Source organism: Strigops habroptila, chromosome 3 (assembly GCF_004027225.2).
Source record: "Strigops habroptila isolate Jane chromosome 3, bStrHab1.2.pri, whole genome shotgun sequence".
Classification (NCBI taxonomy): Eukaryota; Metazoa; Chordata; class Aves; order Psittaciformes; family Psittacidae; genus Strigops; species Strigops habroptila.
The window spans coordinates 66,406,182-66,427,200 of record NC_044279.2 but is presented as its reverse complement, the minus strand read 5'-3'; the positions used below and the strand labels follow the sequence as shown (position 1 = coordinate 66,427,200).

Sequence of the window (21,019 nt, the reverse complement as noted above, 5' to 3'; positions counted from 1 at the left end):
TACATTTTGGTCCTCACCCAAGGCTCTGTCACTGGTTGCTCTGCTTTATTTTCTCTTTCCAGTCAGTGTAATTTCCCTGCTCTCCAGCTGTTCTCTTCATCTTTCTAGAGCTGCAGAAGAAACGCAGATCTCTTCCTGTCACTGAGTTTTAATGAGGAGTTATTAAAATCGTCCTATTCTCAGCAAGAGTTTGCCAAATTAAATAGGGACTTTTGTGGCCCAATTTGAGACACCTCTGAGGGGTGCCATTTCCAGGGGTGCTCATGCAGCTCTCTCATCCCTTCAATGCCTCTGAGCTCACAGGTAAATGGGGGCACCTCAAAGCCTTTGAAGAAAATATAGACCATTATTTTTGTAAAACCTTCTTTTTACTTCTTCTTGTGTGTGATGTAAATAAACATTACAGTAGAATTAATCATCTCTAACCTCTTGCCTAATGTAACAGTTTGGGGTTTTTTTCTATTTGCAAAATATCCATGAGCAAGTTGTGACTTCCTAACATTTATTCATTATTAAAATTCATCAAAGTAATGTGAAGGCTTGTTTACTCTGTGGATTCATAGTGAGAGGCCTAAAATGACATTTTTTCTGCTTAGTGATAATTGGTCAAATAAGTCACAGTATGTGGTGCTTTTGCTGTTCCCCAATTGAATGAGAATGCGAGCGCTTTTGGCACAAGTACTAAAATCTACCTTCAGAAATCACTTCTGGGGAACATTTATACACATCAGCTGAATGCACGAGGAAAGGAAACATGGAAAGAGCACAAGAGTGGGCAAAACGAATAAAAAAGGCTTTTAAAGAAAATGGAGTCTTCATGGAGTTATTTGAAATTATGTTCCTGAGGTGGCTATTGTTTCTGTAAGTTTGGACTCCTTAAACCACGGAAGCATAAACACAAGGGTCTGGCAGAGTTATCAGATTAGAGCAGCCTCTCAGGCAAGCACAACATCCTGTTTACTCTGCAGCTCCTGAACAAAATTATACATCTACTCAGAATCCCTGGAACCTCCCTACTGCTTATCCTATTACATAGTCAGTGAGGAAAAGAAGGAAGGAGCTGATTTTTTCGCCAGTGCCCCTGTAGAACTCAAAATTACTAGCTGCAGAGGAGACAGCTAACCTGTCTGACCTGTAGTATGCCTCAGGATAGAAAAAGCCACTGTGTATTGCTGCACCACATCTATAACATCTGGCTGGTATAAAATAATCCCTGTATCCAAACAACTGGTGATGGAAAAACCTTCTGTGCTCCCAGGCAAGCTCTGCACAAGGAGAAAGCTAAAGAATTTCAATGAGCCTGGTTGGGCTGATTTGGTTTGGCAAAATCAGACCAGAAAGTGAGAGGAAACAGTGAGTGCATGTAAGTAGCTGGAATGGTTTTCCTGGGAACACAGAAGGCTTTTCTTCCTTCTGATGCTCCCTGGTTTAAATACCACAGTGCCATCTTTACAAAAGGTATCATTCTGATGATGGGAGATTGGGTCTGAGAGGCTGTTTGAGCTGCACAGAAGAGTAATTAAGTCATCCCAGGTTCCCCTCAGCTCTCAGTCCCTTTCACTGAGTCTCTCCTTTGCGTGGTGCTGGGAGCATCGGAGATTTAAGATTTAAAATGTGGAGCATCCCCTCTCCCCATAGATGTGGAGTCTGGCTCTCTCTCCTTGAGAAATGGTGAACAGCAAGAGCCAGTCATCAGCAAGGACTGGGAGAAACCTACTGAGCAGAGCAAGCTATTGTCTTGCTCTGTTAAAATGGGTACACAGTGCAGTTTTAAGGTGAGAGATGGGATTTGACATCGAAACACAGGTGTCCAGTACTACAGGGAACATCTGCCAGTAGTAGTGATAGTGCTTTGAAGGAAGAAGTCTGTTGCAGAAATTGTTTCCCCTCCCGTTGCTATTGAGACATGCTCTGGATGCCCACAAGACCCAACCATGATTAATGACTCACCCATCTCATTGCAGCTCCAGGAAGCAAGGAGGTCCTGAACAAGCCAAGGCCATAGCGGCATCCCTAACACCCACCCCAAGGCATCACACACTTACTCCAGAACGATAACCAGTCCACCAGATCCATGGGATCAACATCAGGGGGGAGCACTGGCTCCAGCCTCTCTTGCAAAATGCAGAAAGTGATTGGCTGAGCCAAAATCTGGAGAGCCAGGAAGAGTACAAAGGAGAGCACAAAGACATCTCTCCCACCCCAAGTATTTTGCAGGATAAGAAAGCAGAAGAGATATATTGTCTATTCACTGAGCTGGTTACAGGCAGCAGCTTGTCTATTTTTTGTGAGTGTTTAATTATTGCCAGGAATAGGCAGTTTGCCACTGCAGAGGATCTTGTTAAAAACACCAGCAAGCCACACCAGGACAACATACTGGTGAGTGGATGATTTCTGAGGGCACTTGGGGAGTATCTATCAGCCACTGTGCATATCTGCAAGGGAAAAGGTGACCCAAGACTCCCCTCAGTTCCCAGGTCTTTCCCTGTTCTCCCCTCCCTGCTTGACCTACTCTTTTATTCTTCCTTTTATGGGTCCAACACAACTGGTGCAAACCAGTATGGCCCCACCAGGTTTTAGGTTTGACTTTGGTGGTCTGTGCCTCCTGCCTGTACTTCATGAAAAGGAAGAGATTAGGGTAGAAATGTAAGATGGATACAAGGAGGTTTATGGATCAGGACGACAGTCTCCATTCCTACTTTGCCTGTGGACTTGACACCTTTCCAGATGCAGAAGTAGCAGATGATCCATGCCAGCAGGAGACACAGAGCCAGCTCCCAGCGCAGGCTGCCCAGTTTGTGAATACCATCTGTGAGCCCCAGGACTCGCTTCCTGCCGGTGTCCAAGGACAGGGAGAGAAGAATTAACACCCCAGACCCCACTCATCTACACGCAACTTTACCGTATTATCCACAACACATTTGCCCAGGACTCCCCTCTCTGTCGCTCCTGCTAATGTTCCTCCACCATGTCCTGTAGCTGGCCCAAACCCTCCCACTCTCCAAGCCCATGAAGCCATGCCCATCAAACCCATGCAACACAAAATCACCACCTGCTCCCCATTGCTCCCCCACCCTGGCAGCTTCCCAGCAGACACTACTCAATCCAAAGCAGGCCACCAATGCCATCATCATCCCATGGCCACTGCTCTTTCTCTGGCCTCCCCATATAATATAGACACCCTATATATAAGGATAAATGGCCTTTATGGTTCCCATGCCCTTGCTTCAGCCTCATTCCTTGAAGACTCACCATGATGAAGGTGGGCCACATGAGAGCTCAGAACAGCAGCTCATGCAGTCCCCAGAAACCCAACTGCACACTTAAGATTCTTCTGCACATCCTTCTCCAACCTAGTCCCCTTAGGATCCCCTTGCCCTTGCAATCTCTACAGAAAACCTGAACAATCATTTCAGAAGGGTTACAGCTCTCAGTAAACAGTATGTCCAAAGAATAGGGAGTCCAGCATTGTGCAGGCTCTTTCTGTGCCCATGGGCTCATAGTGTCTTGTATGTGCCCGGTGGTGGCTGCAAGGGACAAAGGGCAGTCAGCCCGCTCAGAAGCACTTTAGGAGCCATAAATGGGGGAAAAAAATAATACTGCTGAAGCTGAGCCCCTGGCACCCCTCTTCTTTATGAGACCTTCCTCAGCTGAGTGTGGAGACAGGTAGTGTGGCCCCAACAGCCATTTCAGCCTATCCAGGCTGCAGTGATGACCCTCTCTGGGACACTGTCTGACCTGCTGCAGGACCCTCCCTCAGAGGTGTTTTATTGCCTCCAACCCCATGACCAAATCTCCCCAAGCCTCTCTCTGGCACCTCACACATGCGCCTTGGATGCTTGCTCTCCAGGGATGAGCCTGAGCAGCCTGTTGGACCACTTCCCTTAGGCACCAAGCAAGAAGGGAAGAGAAAAGGCACCAAGAAGGGAAGGGAAAAGGCAGTTTTGTCCCTTTTTGTTTCACTGTACAGGGACTGTTCAGTCTGCCCTGGCCTCTCATGCTTGTCTGCCAACAGTAGCCTGCAACACCCAACACAAGTACCCCCTGCTTACAGCAAGTCCTCATCTTCTCTTGATGCCTCTTTCCATGGCCACGTTCACCCAGGCACCTCAGTGCCAGAAAGGGAACATGCCTGTGCACACGTGCACACGAGCACCCTTGGGCAGGCACAGTACGAGCAGCCTTTGGGCTGTATCTAGTCCTCGTGCCCCTGGGTTCTATGCCAACCTCCTTGGCAGCTCAGTGCATTGTGCTCCCTGTGTTTGGGTCTGACATGTGGCACCTTGCTAGGTTCTAGAGTGATGCACAGCCCTCCACCCGGATAGTCCTACAGCTGCTGTCTTTGGATGAGAGAGGAGCCTGAACAGAGGGAAATCAATCACATACTCCCAAAACTCAATCATTGGAGAGGTGACGTTTGCAGGCAAGGTCCTGTTGTCCAGGCTGGAGTGGTTCAGAATGTCCACGCAGAGATCTACCAAAAGAACAGTAATCTGATGAGCCAGAGGAAATCTCCAAGGCCCCTCCATGAGGGATGCTCCTTCCTCTCCTACCCTAACGCTCACTCTGGCAACACACAGATCCTTCTCCCTATGTTATAGAGCATCTCATTAAACTCTTGCATCTCATTAAGCATCTCATTAACTCTGGCTCTCCCCAGCTACGAATCCTAATCCAGCAGTAGCCAGAGGGCTTTGAGAAAGGAAGAGGGGAAGGAGAGAGCAATTCCCTGCCAAATGTAAACCAGATGGCTGCAAAATATAGATTATTGAGACATAGCCACTAATCAGGATAGAAAACCATATTCTCCTCCCAGACCACTCATCATTCCCTCTCCACACATGCATACATATGCTCACACACAGATGCCTTCATGTTCCACTCTTCCATCCCCAACCTTGTCACATAGCATGAAATTACTAAATACAGAGGAGAGGCCATGCATCCAAGAAATGCACCTCATCTTGCATTTGGCAAGCAAAAGACAATCTACTGGGAAAATAGGGAAGCCCAGCTGTGGCTAGGAATCTTCTGCCTGTTAAGAGAACACTTGTGGCTTTCAACTCCTTAAAAGGCTGATTACTTCTTCTGGGGTGAAGGGGCAGAGGAAGCTGTGAGTGAATGGCCCATGAGGTGGGAGAAATCTAATACCTCACAGAAATTCACTGTCTGACCCAAGGGAAAAGGGGAGGGAACTGAGCTGACACCAAAGCTCTTTCCAGTGCATCTACTTCTTCTTCACAGGCACAGCCCAAGTGCCTTGATCAAAACCAAAACCAGGTATTTTCTGCTGGGCATAGTTCTATGAATTGTGGGCATGAGGAGATAAGAACCCTGGCCAATGTAATGGTATAGAGGCTTGTATGGATGTGATTAGACTAGAAAAACAGTGCCTTTAGAACTTTGTGTTACTGGTTTCTGCACTGGGAGACCTGTGCTGGCAACATCCTCCAGTGCAGGCTTGGTCTGATTTAGCCAAAAGCTGAGTGCACAAAGGGAACTGTTCAGTACATGGCAGCAACTGTCCCAGGAACTCTGATGGAGTAGGGGAGAGTAAGGGAACTGTAAGATAAATTGTTGTACCAGAGCTAATGGGAAGTCCTGCCATGTGAGGAAGACTCTAGATTGGCTTGAAAATGCTCCAAACCCACCTACCTCTCTCACTTGCCATAAAATGCAGATTTTTCAGTGAAATCTCAACTCCCAAAACATTTCCATGCAGAAATAGTTTTATTGCTGCTGGGCATAGGGTCATACCACTCAGCCTTCCTGACACTTGCCCATGATGAATGAAGACAGTTGCTTTTGCAGAAGTCCCTAACCACATTGCAGCTCATGAGAGTTTTTTATCTGAATAAAAAATATTTTATGATGTAAAACTCAAACAATTTCTGGGAATTGAGAAGGATCTGAAAGCTGACCAAGGGAAGATGTACCTGAGTTCCAGGGGTTATTGCAGGTGGCCCACGGTAGCACCGCAGTGAAGGAGCTGAACAGGTAGAAGAGTGCCCAGGACAGTATGATGATGTAGTAGATATTCAGATAGCACTCAATGACTTGTGAGGCATATCCAACTCCTGTGAAGGAAAGCAAAAGAGATGAGGATGGGGCTGCCAACCAACTCTCAACACATTAGGCTTAACCCCAAAGACATATACCATGCTGTGGTAAGAAGGGTGCAACACCAACCATATGGCTCACTAGAGAACAAGGGAAGACCTACCTCAAGGAAAGAGAAAGGATTTTGTGACTTTGCATGCAGACAGGAAACGTTGGTATCTCTAGACAGGTCTATGGCGGAACAGAGAGAAAAACTTTCACTGATGGCAAAACTTTATTCTCACCACTACCATGCCACTGTATTACACTGCCTCTCCTGCAGGAAAGCCAGATCTAGCTTCTAAAGAAAAGAAATGTAGGTGACTTTCTTCCTTCTGGGAAGACTCAGGCAAAAAATGTTCTCACAGCTGATATACATCATGCATAAAGTATGGTATTGGGGCAAAAGTACAGACTTAGAAGCTGAGCTCTGGTCTTTGGGTCCTGCTTCTGCCCATTGCTGTCTGCAAAATGTGGGTATAATAAGCTCTCCTCTGGCCAGAAGAATTGTGGACGTGAGATTCATTAACGTATCAGTGCCATTAAACACCCTTTCCCTGGGCCCCAGGAGTCTTGGTTCTCATATCTGAGCCTTAACCACAACCCCAGCCCAGTTCTGGGCTGTCAGACCAGTGCGTGATTCCCCCCCTAGTTTGCAGGACACCAGCCTGCAAATTCTGCCACAGCAGCCCTGGGCACAGCAATCACAGGGAAAGCACCATAAGCCAGCCAGTCTTCCTCATTCTCTTTTCTCTTCAGTATTTCTCCTGGACTATATCTATCCTCCTCCTCCTGCTTGCTGGCCATCCTGCTTCTCCTCTCGCCCCGTCTCTGAGCCTCTCTAAACAGACTGTGGCTCAGCTGGACCAGCACAGCCTCCAGCCAGCATCCCACATACTCAGTTATGCATGGGGGGATCAAGGCACTGCCCCTGCACATACAGCAGTTGCCAGGAGGGATAACAAGGCAGGGAAAGAGAGAAAGGGAGGGAGAATAAAGGAGAAAGAGGGAAAAAAAAAAACCACTAACTTTTCAAAAAAAGTCTCTGCATCACAAATTGTTAGAAACTGCTGCCAGGAATTCCAGTAAGTCGACTTACCTTCAAAGATGGGACAGATCTTCCTCCAGCAAGTGACCCCTCCCTGGCTGGTGTACTGCCCCAGCGCTGTCTCCAGGAAGAACAGGGGGATCCCGCAGGTGAAGAGGAAGATGAGGTAGGGGATGAGGAAGGCTCCTGCAGAGAGGGGTAAGATGCTGCCTAAGAAACCTCTTTAAAAGCTCATCCCCACCACCCCTTGCCAGGTACCTGGGGCCACAGCTGGAATCAGCTAGATGAACAGAAATATTTCCCTGAATTAACTGTACAACCTCTGCTAAAAAACCCTAAGGTCTCCAACACCATCATTTCTTGGAAAAAATACCAAGCATGATCTGCCTTGTGCTGCTGCAGTACTTCTGCACTTGGTCTTGGCCAACACCTAGACATAAGGAGTAGTCGGGGAAGAGGTTAAGAAAAGACAGTCCCTGCTTCATTCCCCTTTCAGCAGGTGTCAGTCAAAGCAAAAGGAGTCCTTGTTTCACATAACCACATTTGCTTTGCCTTTCCTGGGAGTCACAGCAAACTCCCACTTGCCCACAGGATACAAACCTGGAGGCTGGTGACATTTCTTGGTAAGTAATAAATTTGCCCTCATATAAGTTTGCTTGAGATGTATTTCACATCAAATTTGAAAAGCAGTTTGCACCAAAACAATGGAAATAGAGGAAGGGCAAGGCAACACAGTACCCTTCCAGTATTTTCAAAATGCAAAAGTTTAACTTCTCTCTTCAAATTCAATTTTTCATTAAAATATAGAGAAATGTCTAAAATATAGAGAAATGTCTTTAGAGAAATTAAAATATAGAGAAATGTCTCTATATTTTCATTAAAATATAGAGAAATGTCTTAGCCCTCAGATAATCCCTGATCAAATGGAAGAGGAAGAGGACAGAGAGAGTGGTTTTTTCCAGAAACAATGACCAACAAAAACAAAGCATCAGAAAATGCAAAACAAAAGAAAAAAATAAGGTTTAATGCCCTCTTCAGCTGTCTGGAACTTTTATTCCTTCTTTTTGGTTCTGCTAAACAAAAACACCCAATATTTTCGCTGTTCTGCTTAAAACTGCCCCAAGATCACGGTTTCTCCTCTGACCTTCATTCTATCACCTCATAGTCTTTCTTCCCATCATTAGTGCAGGTTTTCACACTTCCACTTCCCTCCGAACAGGCCAAGGCCATTGCCTTCCTCACTGGAACAAGTGTCGAGGTCTTGTCACCCCATACAGTAAACTTCTGGCCATGAGTACCTCCCACTGCCAGTGCTCGGAGAGCATCTCGGCTATTTGCAACCAAGATGAGGGCCCCCTTCCTTAGCTGTGCCAGATATTGTCCCCCAGGCCCTCTCCTCCCCTGCCAGCACAGGCATCCACACTGAAATTCCTTCCTGTGACAATTAGCAGCTAGGAACACTTCCCCTTGTTTTTAAGCCAGCAATGTTACAATAACAAGGAACATCCAACTTTCCTTTTGGAAACACAGCTGTGCTGTATCTGCAGGGGACCTGGGGCCGGAGGGTGGAATGCTGGTTCACAGCATCAGTCCAGATTTGCAGAGCGGGGAATGGAAACTGCACGTGCTGACCTGGAGGCAGCTGTTGTTTTCAGTGCTGTAAGTCATCTATCTGCATGCCAAATCTGCAAGACAGTTTTGTTATCCTGCACACAGATGAGCCTTTCAGCAAGTCCCAGGCTCTCTCCTCTGATACCATTTGTCCCAGAGTTGATCCATTTTGGTCTCTGAGTAATGAGGACTTTCTTACATCTCTATTGTCTTGTGTCTCTTAACCTTCCCATAGCAGTCACCAGCTGCCATTCCAGTTGCGATCTCCTCCCCAGTTTGCTGCTCCACTGGAGGAGACTCAGCTCTGAAAAGAGCCCCCAGAAACAGACTCCCTTTCCTTATGAGTCAATAACAAGGTCAGCATGCTGAGCAATTTGATCAGATTTGAAAGTGCAGCCATGGATAAGTTTACACTTGGTTGCGTTACGGCAAGTTAGCACAGTTGTTTTTATGACATCTGTCTTTACTGCTTTATAACCATCTCAGTACATCTAACAGTGGAAAAAGGTGACAGGACAGCAGTATCCAGTTTGGGGGGGAAAGAGGGAGCGACAATAATGCCATCTAGTGTGAGGTGTCCCTGCCCATGGGAGGAGGGTTGGAGCTAGATGATCTTAAGGTCCTTTCCAACCCAAACCGTTCTATGATTCTATGATTTAAAGGTGGAAAAATCCCTTTTTTGCATTCTCAAGGACTTTTCCGATGGTGAGAATATCTTTGAGTGTCATGGGAAACACAGTGCCTTGTCCTGTACTAACTGAGTTGCCATTTGATTCCCTAGAGCCCTAGAGAGAGGAATGTACCTTCTACAGTAGTAGCATATCTTCTGCAAAGGCAGTGTGGGATCTGTGAAGGAAGGACTCTCCCATCCTAATCTTTCCCAAGCCTAGACTTGTTGGCCTCTGCATCATAGTCTTAGATATTCCAGAGCAGTTTAGTTGGGGGGGGGGGGGGAGAATTTATTCAATAGATATCTAAAATGAACAAAAGTAGCCTTTTCACTTACACTAATTAGCATACAAATTGCAAGGACTACTGAACCAGTTACCATAGGCATAAACTATGCAAAGATATCATCTGAGCTCAGGAAGAAATTTTCCATGCAAAACCCATGACTTCTCTCTCAAAGTCTTACTGCAGAACGGGCTGTTCAATGAGGTGCAGCACAAGTGTTTACTAACCTGTGCCAGTCTGACTTGCTTTTGATGCCTCCAGTGCCTACCATCAAAACATCAGAGAAGGAAACTGGAGGATGTGCTAAAAATCATCCCAGGTTCAAGAAAAACTCAATTCCATTTTGTTTAACCACCCTTTTATTCAACCCCCATTTGGTTCAGATGAGATGTACTGAGTCCTGCTTGAATTGGATAAACTCCAGCAGCAGCACAGGGGACAGGAATTTGGTAGACCTGGGATGAACTAGAGCTGAATCACCCATCCATTGGTGAAAGCTAAGAGCACCTTGGGAAAGAAAGGCCTTTGTGGCATGGTCTGCAGAGAAAGGAAGTTTAAAGTGAGGAGAACATGGAAGTCCCAAAGCATTATTTCAAGGTGTCTCTAGAGAACGAGAACAAAAGAAAATTTATTGCTGTATTTGACATGTAATTTATTATTCCTCCTTTTCTTTTATAAAGTTAGATTTTGATTCACCAAGAAAAGTTAGTGACAGTCAATTATTCCCTTCCTCTTTCTCAATTTCATTTTATTGTTATGAGAAAGTTTTATTTTTAACTATGTAATGATCTTACTGCAGTGCTATTGGAAAAGGAAAGTCACACAAGAAAAAAAAGGGAAGGGAAACAAACTTCCTGGGGACAGGTTTCACTAGCAGTGGGTTGACTACTGGGAGAACTGTTCCTAAGAAAGAAGTAGCAATGTCCTTCTAACGGGTATCAGGCCTTGGCAAGGATACCAGCACCATCAAAGACTTTGTCCTCTCTAACAAGGGCCTGAGAGAAGATCACCAGTTTCTCAAGATGCCCAAGAGCCTTAAAGAGTTACTAAAGTTCAGTTTGGCCCTCATACCTGTGAGATGTGCTTTGATAATCAGTGCCACTGGGGAGATAGATTCACCCTTCAGTTTTTATTCCTCCTGGTTTTGGCAGGAGCTAACTTGCTAGAGGAGAGAATGAGGAAGTGCATGTGGGAACACAGGAGGTGTAGGAGAAGTGGATCCAGGCACGCATATACCTCTTGTCATGCCCACAGACCTAGGACAATTCATTCATGCTGTGAACTTACCACCACCGTTCTTGTAGCAGAGGTACGGGAATCTCCACACATTACCCAGACCAATGATCTCACCAGCCACAGACAGCAGAAACTCCATTTTGCTGCTCCATTGGCCTCTCTCTTCCATTTCCTCCTGTTTTATCCCTTCGGGAGCTGCAGGGACCCCATTGGGCTCTCCTTCCTTAGCCACAGCTCTTGTCATGTCTCTGTGGGATAGAGGAAGAAGAGAGCATGGGAGGTAGGGAGCTGCTGTGGGACATGTGGGAAGAGAAGGGAGGGGACCAGTCATGACAACAGATGTGTTCCTAGTATTACTGTGAGTTTCCCTCATCCTCTGGAAAATGGCTTCTTTAGCATTAGCACAAAGCATTTTCCCCTTCACTGGACTCACCCTGAATTCACCCTTCTCCCGCACTGCCCTCTTCCTCATCCTTCCCAGACCACCAGCTTTAGCGTACCTCCATCTGCCCCTCCACACCCTGACTACATGCTCTGCATCTCCACCATTGTCGGAAACTCAGCCAGGACTTTGGAAACCACAGTTCAGAGGAAGAGAACAGGAGCTAGATGTGAAGTGGGGTTTGTGGGCAGAAGGAGTTTCCCTTCCCTGTATGCTTTATACAGCAACTGTCTCCATCTGGAATGGTTTCAGAGGGTGTGATAGAAACATTATGAATTAATAGTCTAAAGAAGAATAGACGACCTACCATCTTACTTCAAGGCATTGCACGAGCACTGCCTTTGGCCCCCTGAACACCATGTTACACTACATCAGCAAAATGCACACATGCTTATTTGACCTAGGCTCCCTCCAGTCACAAACAAGCAGAGCACAAATCCTCTGCCTTTGCCCAACCCTGCAAACAACACAGAGGAAGGAAACAAAGCCCCTGAGATGAGCAAAAGGACCTCATACTTGTGAGGTGTTTCAGGTCTGAGCAAGGGAATACTGAGATCAGACATGCTCAGCCATTGCAGTGAAAATGTTAGTAGGAAAAATCCCAGCCGTTGAAACATGGAGCAAAGTCACTGTTAGAGAAGGCACACTGAATGTGACTGAGGCTCTAGACTGGTATAAGGAAGACATTCTCCAGTCTGTACTGAATGCTGAGTTATGTTTAGCATCAACTTAATTAAGCAAAGTTAGTGGCTGCTTGTTACAAGATACAATTTTCTATCAATCATACACAAAGCACTTTATTTGGCTAGTTAATCTAAATCCAGCTAAAATTCACGCAAACCAGACTGAATCTTATTTTTAGCAACCTTTTCATATTGGTTTTGGGCATCTGATTATGAGAAGAAAGTTACCTGAGGTAGGGATGCACATGTGAGTTCAGCCAGAAAGCACAGACCTAACACGAGCAGGGTAGTTGATGAACTGTGCCAGGGAAGTCCTAACTCTAGCTACATCTCACTGGTTGTATTACTGAGCGGGAGTTGGCTTTTGAAGGGGTTATTGGCATCAGCAAGGGATACACATTCCCATGTTGGCATTAGGAAACTACGCTGGAAACAAGCTTCTCCAAAGGAACAGCATCTTTGCTTCCATTCTCACCAGCTGAGAGTACTAAGAAATCAGGGCTTTGTTCCTTCACATGAACTTACAGATTAGGTTTGCTGATGGTTTGATAGTTTTTCAACAGCACATCTATCATTCCTTCTGTGCCTCCTATGGGAACATCCCTACCTCCAGGGAGCAGCAGGGACAGCAATCTGCACCACCCACACTACTGAACTCTATCACTGCCCCTGGATCTGCACTGGAACACTTCAGCTTGCTCTCTCCTGGGCAAAGTCCAAGCACAGCTCTGGAGGTTGCTCAGGCCAGGGACCTCTCTCAGTCAACAAGTTAGTGGTGAGCATGACCTTGTCATCCTTGATGTCCTCTACCTGATAGGACCACCAAACCTATCCATCAACCTTCTGCACCAGGATGGTGCACCAGGACCATGACGATAAACTTCCCTCTCTCCTTGTGCCTAGTCTCTCTCCAGTCATCTCTTTCTGGGTTAGCAGCAGGGTATGAGACATCTCCTGGGAAGTAGGGAGTCTGACCTAACTGGGAATAAGAGCAAGCGTAGTCCTAACATCAAACTGGCCCAGCAGCCTAGAAACACCATGGCACTTGTTTGGGTGTAGTTTTCAGTGAGGTAAGGGGGAAGCAGAAGCAGGAACTGGTTGGCTATACTTGCACTCACTCCATGTAAAACAGCATCATTGTCACCATGTCTCATTTGCTTCTGTGAGTTGCTTAGTGCAAATTAAATGATTTCCTAAATGCTAACCCTCTGGATATATTAGGCCCTGGGGCAAAGAAAGATGCATGCATACAAAAAGACAACTTCTGCTGAATGTTCAGTAGCAGTTTTTTGGCACAAGACATTTGTCTTTCCTCTGTGTTCCAGTAAAGAAAGGAAACCAGATCTCACAGTGTGATACACCAATTGCTCTCTAAATGCCCAGGGCAACAACAGACTTTGTTCCCACAGTCTGCCTCCATGCTGAAGGGCCCATCCTATTCACTTTGAAATTAGCAGCAGATTTCCATGGACTCTGAATGCAAAAGGCTGAATCCCATGAGAGCATAAACACTGCCTTTAGTAAGAGGGACTGCAGCAAGAACAGGGGAGCATAAACCACGGAGAAGAGCAATCAGGAGTCAGTGAAGATCATCCACCAGGCTACAAGCAGCCCCTTCAAAAAACATTGCAGAAAGATTCTGGTCCCCTATTAAATTTGAGAGGGGTTTTTTTAGAGTTGTTTCCAATAAGGGCTTCTATCTGGAAAAGAAAGAAGTCTGAAGAAACTATTTACAAGGGCATGTAGTGACAGGACAAGGGATAATGGCTTTAAATTGACAGACGGCAGGTTTAATTAGATGTTAGGAAGAAGTTCTTTACTGTGAGGGTGGTGAGACACTGGAACAAGATGCCCAGAGAAGTTGTGTCTGCCCCATCCCTGGAAGTGTTCAAGGAGCTTTAAGATCCCTTCCAGCAGGAACCATTTATGATTCTATGGTATATGGGCAGTACTGCAGCGGGCACAACCAGTTTCAGTGTCAAATGCAGATGTGCCAGGGCACTTAAGGAAGCAACCTCCCTTTTTTCCCCACCCCTTGCCATTTATGGTCCATAAGCTGGAAAGCACCTATTTACTCGTATAGATTGCACTGCCCCAAATCCACCAAGTACTACAACAGGTGTGAGCCTACACTCGGGTATGAAGCAGAATCAGTCCTCTGACAGGCTCACCTAAACCTCTAACCCCACATTTAAAGAAAGTGGTGCAAACCAGAAATCAAGGCACCACCCTAAATGCTGGTTGGTGCAGAGCTAGCAGCTCTGCAGCTTACCAACAGCACAGCAGCATGGAGCTCCCAGTCCCAACCTTGACCCCTTCACCTGGCTCACCTGGTGGGTTGGATCGGGAGGTTGAAATACAAGGTCCTCCCGCCGGTCTTTTCTCATCTCCTAAAGCCCAGGCAAGGCCCCTCTCCCCACTGCCTGCCTGCAGCAAGCCTTGCCAGCTGGCTAATCAGTTCATTCAGATGCTGCAGCACAGCCTCCTCATCTTTGAGAGGAGCAGAGCTCCACGCACTGTCAAATGTGAGAGAAAAAAATAACACATACTTAATGAAACGTGTTTGATCTGTCACAGTCCTTGGCACGTTCCAATTTGCTGCAGTCCAGGGCACATTATCAAGTACAATGATGCTTAAGTCTGGGCTTATTGAGGATGACATGAGAAGCTGACAGGAGAGGACTTAGCTAATTCTTTACTTTTATTCTTTCGATACAAGGTGGGTCGAAGAGCCAGCCTATGTCTACTAATATTTGTGGTTTATGTGTTTATGTGTTAGACCTGTTTGACACATGGAGGTGGGGGAAGATCACAACCAAGGAGTTGCCTCCTCTTACCTAACCTCAGGAAGGGAACATACTGAATGCCAGCCTCCACCTTAAGACACCCAGACCAGGGCTTTGACACGTCCTCTGGCTCCTGAATAGGTCAACACAGAGGACAGAAGCTGGGACACTGCAGTGGGAAACAGAGCTGGGACAAACACAGACCATGAGGGGAGATGCAGCACTTGTAGTTTCATTTTCTGGTTTTAAAAGGGAAAATGCAGGAATATAATCAGGAAAGCACCCTGATTATAGAAGCAAACCTTTGCAACTGAGAACAGCTGGTAGATTAAACTGGTGGCCAAACTTTTGGCCTCTCGTGCCACAAGCTTCAGTTTCTTCCTTCCCAGACAAAGCAACACACAGCATTACACATCCCCACTACTTCCCTTTCTGCTTTGCCTGCTGTTTCTATGAGAAAGCCCATTCACACACCTCCTGGCTCTTTTCCTGAACATCTAATCCTACTGTGCCCCTGCCCTATATGTTCTCAGGCCAGATGGGGACTCAAATAACTTCTTGTTTCCAGCTAGGAACAATTTGGCTCTCCCACAGCAGCTGCAACCTCTCACTGTGTTACATCCTCCCCGACAGGCAGATATTTTCTTCTCCCTTTGGATGCCCCTCTTCTTAATACATGACTTCAGAGAACAGGCTTTGCCCCTTGCTGCCTATTTACACGTTTTCTGCTGTTCCTTCACCAAATTTTGGAGAAAAATCCTCTGACTCCTTTGTCCCAGACTCTTTTTTCCCTCTGCCATCAAGTTTTTCCAACTGTTAAGATGCCACCTGGCACAGACCACAGTCTACCCCTCTCCTGGACCCTCTCAGCCACCACCACCACAGTCCCTCCTCAACTTCCTCTGATCTCTCCAGTCTCTTCTAGAAGTACCATGCTGTATTTTCAACCCTAAACATTTGAAAGGGGGTGCCTTTTTCCAGGCCTGGAGCACCCTTTGCAGACATGACCTGCAGCCTGTTGTCTTCCCACAGAGAGAAGGGGGCTTCCTCTGTGGGCAGTGCAAAAACGCAGCTCTGTATGAAATGGTACTGGACTTGGTAGAGGGCTTGGTGTGTAGAGGTAACCTCATTTTTCCCCACCAGATTTATTGCTAAGAAAATAAGAATACACCTCGATTGCTCCAGGCACTGGAAAAAGAGCAGCAGTGTGCAGGCAGCCTTGAACACAGACCACACCAACAAGTTGCTTTCTGCAGTATCAGAGTGAGGTAGCCCAGTCTCCCCTTGGCCACAAATTTTAGGCTGTGTTTCTCCCACACCTACCACCATGGGATTCTTCAAGTATGGCAAAAAGAGGCAAGAAAAGCTAAGGATGCTTCTGAATTGCTGTGGACACTCACCAGTTGGGCCTGATATGGTGAACGCACAATGCAGAGATGCAGGAGAACAGCATTTGTTGGCTTTATTCAGGAGCAAGCTGTGACTAAACGGGGTGGGGGGGCAAGAATCAGAAAAAGAGAATGAAAGTGTCCTCTGAAAGCAAAACGTGGTGGTATCCTCGGCCTCTTCCAGGGCAAAAAGGGCTTATTCAGGGCTGTTCAAGTAATACAAGGAACAAAAGAGAGATGAGAGTGAGCCTCCTGGGGGTTTGCCACCAGAGGAAGAAGCCATTAGAGATTCTCCTAAAGCTTTCCTTCCCGCAAACTTACTGCCTGTTCCCAAATACTGTCACACAGAAGCTCCTACTGCTGGGAAGGTAACATCCTCCGTTTGACCTCTTCTGGTGTTTTATCTTAAGGCAAATGAGAGGAGGACAATCTCAAGACAGAACAGTGAAACAGAGTGAACAGTGAATAGAGATGTGATTTAAAAGTAGCCGATAACACCTATTAGAGGAAGCACAGTTTTAAAGCACCTTTGGACAATCATAGGTGCAGCCTGAGCTGCAGAAGTCAGAATTGCAGGTGATGATGCAGACATCTGCACTGCACCTGTATTTCTCAGTCTAATTTTGAAACAAGCAGCAGCCAAGCATGTAAACTGCAATTTAAGGTGGAATCAGAAAGGAAGCAGGCTGGGCTGTGCTACAAAAGGAGGAGCAGGAGGACACAGAAAATTCTCTGGTTGCACAATATGAACCAGCAGTTATTTGGTAGCTGAAACCCTGCATTGCATTCCAATGGCAGGGGTGGCTGTGGGAACAGAGACAGAAAATCAGGGCTCAGTGAGGAGCAGCAGTGCCAAGGTACAGCTTAAGGAACAAACCCTGTTAGATCAGTGTGTGTGGGCTGCTACTGGAATAGGTTGTATCTGCAGGATGGACAGGAAAACATCAGCAGTAGAAGCAAGTGCTTTCCAGTGGATCTAAGAGCAGCTACGTGAGCGGGGACAGCTGCTTCAACCATGGCTGCTTCCAAACCTGCTGCTGCTGGAGAGCTGCTCACGCCAGCTGCAAAAAGGAGAAAGGCAAGGGAAGATGTAGCACGAGAAAAACTGATCAACTCGAGGACAGCAATCAGAATTAAAATGCCTTTCATTTCAAGCTGCTGAAAGCTAGTTGGCTTCTTTACATCTTCTAATTAATTTCCAGGTTTTGTGGGATGCAGGGCATTCTCAAAGCATCTGTTCAGCAAGGTGTATGAGACACAGGAGACTGTTACAAGGATCAGGTCCTGATTACATTTTCACCAACATGGAAAGAGAGCAACGCTTCTGCATTCAGTGAGTTTGCTTACTGACACCAGTAAGAGTGAGCCACTGTGAGTTTACCAATGACATGTACATCTTTGATACAAGCTGCAAGGATTATAGAGCATCATCTTTCAGATTACATACACCCTGCTCAGGAGGAGACCCAATGGCTCCTGCCCTGTCCTCTGCTGGCAGGACAGGAGAGCCTCCAAAGTACCTGGACTCTCCAGAGGATCAGTGGCAAATCCCTCACTAAAAGCAGTGTAGGCTGTTGTTCTCAGTGCCGGTTCAGTCTCTGTCCGCGTCTATGGCTCACCATCCCTGCTCTGGGCTACAGAGACACAGAGGTGGTTTCTTACATCAGCCTGGAAAAAAGACTAACTGATGAAGTCCATAAGCGGGGTGTAAATAGATCAGAAATCAGCCTTTGTGTCAAAGCAGATACTCTCAAGACCACCGCTCAGCCTGTAGTTTGGTCGTACCCACTGCACACAGCATGCAACCATAATGGGATCCACCTTTTTCTTTTGGAGCACCACAGTGGCAGGTCTCCTACGGGCACAGAGGCAGGCTGGCCCCATGGAGCCCCTAGAGCCACCCACCCGGTGGCCAGAGGTGCCCAATCTGCGTCAGAGGTGCTTGCGCACAGCCGAGGCTCCGGGGCAGGTGAACGGCACAGAGGGTGAAAGGGGCAGCAGGAACACGGCGGGGCAGCGACCTGCGGTGCAGCCCACAGGCACCCTACAGGGACAGGACAGAGTCCACAGGAGGGGACACGGTGGCTACAGGGCTGCCACCTCCCTGGGGCGGAAAATTCCCAGAGCAAGGCACGCCAGCTGGCAGCCCTGGGCAGGGCAAGGAAGGGAGGGAGGCTGATAGCCCTCAGCACTGCAGCTCGGCCACCGGGTGCTAACACAGGTCAGCCTGAGGATGGAGGATGAGGGAAGGGTGGGCAGCAAAGCAGCTACCCTCTGCAGGTGCATGCAGGCCTGCGCAAGAGTCCTAACCTCTGCAGCCCCTAAAATCTGAACCTTGTAGTCACTTCCCTGGGGCTGCTGCTCTGGGGCAGGATAGCAGAGGTAGAAAATCCCTCCAAAAGTCTGGTTTGAAGGCAGGAGAGCAGCACAGGGGATTTGGCATCACACTGCTCTAGGCATTTCTAGCTAAACTCCCCCAGGCAGACACACCTGCCTAACCACCCAAAAGCACAGCCTGGGGGCATCTGCTATCAGCAGTGAGAAACCGGGGCATTGGGGGAAGAGTACTCAAGCAAAACTTCCCAAAAGGCAGATGAGGTTATGGTATGACACATTACCTTATGCCTCACAGCATGGGACATGAAGGGAACCAACGGCTTTTTTGGCAGACCCTACATGTGTGCACAGCCATCGCAGGGCACTGCCACACAGGCTCCCTGCCATGGTCATCCCTGTACTGAGCTTCCTGTTCAGCCCTGAATAGGGAGCCCAGCACCCCAAATCCTGCTCAGGTGCGGGGTGGGGATCTATCTGCCTGAACCTGGGCAGGCTCAGCCATCTCCAGCTGCTGCACAGGACATCAGGTGAAATCAGGACAGGCAGAGGCATGTGTGTGGACTATGACTCTAGCAGTGCTGTAACCCCTTCCTCACAGTGCCTGCTGTAACACTGCATTGCAATGCAATGGGACTGCATCCCACCTGCACCGTCCGAGAGGCAAGGTATCTGCTCTCCAACCCAGGGTGCCAAAACTTTCCTATAGCCCTGCCTGGGAGCAACAGCAGGTAGAGATATGGCACAGGGCTCATAGCCTGCCTGCTGCAAGTACCACATCTGCACCCAGGAATCCAGCAGAGTTGGGCTATTGCAGAGCTCCAGAGGTCAGGTCCAAGGTTCAGGCTCTCATATCAGCAGCTGTGAAAGAGGAAAAACTCGGGCAACGGCATTTCTAATGGCACTAGATGAAAGCCCTGATTGGTAGTGATTACTTCAAAAGCACTGTTCGTTTAAGGAGGCACAGATCAAGTGTTATGAAACCCCCATGTGTTCTGCCTGGGTTTGTTCACAAATATGCCCACAGATCCCCAGAGTTTAGCACATGCACAAAATGTGCTGTCTCACTGCCTCATTCCTACGCAGGAACAAATTTGGTGAAGCCTCTGAGGCAAGAAGAACAAGGAGCACGCTCCTAAGCACATCTTTTAGAGCTGCAGCCCCCAAGTCAATGGGCCAGGGCCATCGCCTCTGCAGAACAGCACAGGAGGAGTCACTGCCTCATGTTTGCAGGAGCTGAGATGCTTACAGCCTACCCCTCCCATACCTACTATCACCTAGCCATCACTGTCCTTCATCCCCATCCTCATCCTCCTCTCATCTATCTTCTTAATCTTTCTGCTGTCTGAGTCCTTTTCTCTCTGCTGCTGCAGCCTTCAGCACCAATTACCCATCCTTCGGACATCCCCTTGCTCTGCAGCTTCCTGGCAGCCTCTAGCAGCACCGCTGCCCATCCTCTCCTATAGGAACCATTGACAGAAAAACCACTTCCCTGGGTTGATCCAACTGTTTATTTGCTCTCCATCCTCCAGCTCTCTCCTCCTTTGCTTAATGTTGGGAAGCTTTTCCCCTTGCAGATTTGCTGGCCCACTCCCCATAGCACAGCAGGCAGATGGTGTATAGCAGCTAGCAGCGGGAGTGCCAGAGACACCAGCACTCCCAGTGACACACACATCCAGCATGACACACACTTCCAACCAGATCTACTCAGTGACCAAGCATCCAACTCACCTGAACCCAGTGCAGGTCTCCCCAAGGCAAGCCTGTCCCGTCCCGTCCTGTCTTGTCCCACTGAAGTCCAGGCAGGGGATCCACTGAGTGCCAGAGAGATACAGCAAGAGTTAAGGCAAAGACTCCCCTCTCTCCTCCTCCCGTCCCTCCCCTCCACCAGCTCCCAGCACCAAACTATCACCCAGCTCACGTGTAGTAGGTGCAGGTGGTGGGACGATGGGAAGGGAGGTGCACAGGGGCGGCAGAACTTTCTCCCCAGCTCCCTCACAGCATACTCCTCTCCAGACCTTGAACTGTGGCCCTGACAGTAAAGCAAGAAAAGAAAGCAGCCATGGTCAGGCAGGGGAAATGCCCAAAGTTTGCAAAGATCAACCGCAGCAGTCAGTGGAGTGACTCCAGGTCCTCCCAACACCATCAGGAGGGAGCTTTCCCCTTGCAGACTCCACAGCATGGCCCAAGCTGGCTAACATGCATCCTCACTGCTCTAGGGCTCCAACACTTTAGTGGGGTAGTGGCATCCCTTAAATAGTCCTGCAAATGTGCAGAATGAATTGTTTCCATCTCCAGGGACCACTACACTAAACCTTCAGAGGCCAAGCTTGGGGCTCACGAGCACCATCAAGAAGATGGAGCAAAAGGCAGAGAGCAGGTGGAGGTGGGATGTTTGTCCCAAGCTCAGGCAGACCCCTCCGTGCCTGTGCCATGCA

At 47.7% G+C, this 21,019-nt stretch overlaps 1 protein-coding gene across 1 annotated transcript in view; it reads right to left on the bottom strand.

Moving 5' to 3' along the window:
- Positions 1-20,392, bottom strand: part of SLC6A12 (solute carrier family 6 member 12) — a 40,333-nt gene extending 19,941 nt beyond the window's left edge. Inside the window, exons 1-6 of the mRNA XM_030479917.1 lie at positions 20,313-20,392; positions 11,000-11,196; positions 7,199-7,333; positions 5,937-6,077; positions 4,387-4,474; positions 2,700-2,832 (exon numbers count right to left, since the gene is read on the bottom strand). Of these exons, the coding sequence (XP_030335777.1) occupies positions 2,700-2,832; positions 4,387-4,474; positions 5,937-6,077; positions 7,199-7,333; positions 11,000-11,192 (690 nt within the window). The 5' untranslated portion in view covers positions 11,193-11,196; positions 20,313-20,392. The remainder of the gene's footprint in view (positions 1-2,699; positions 2,833-4,386; positions 4,475-5,936; positions 6,078-7,198; positions 7,334-10,999; positions 11,197-20,312) is intronic.
- Positions 20,393-21,019: the final 627 nt, after the last annotated feature.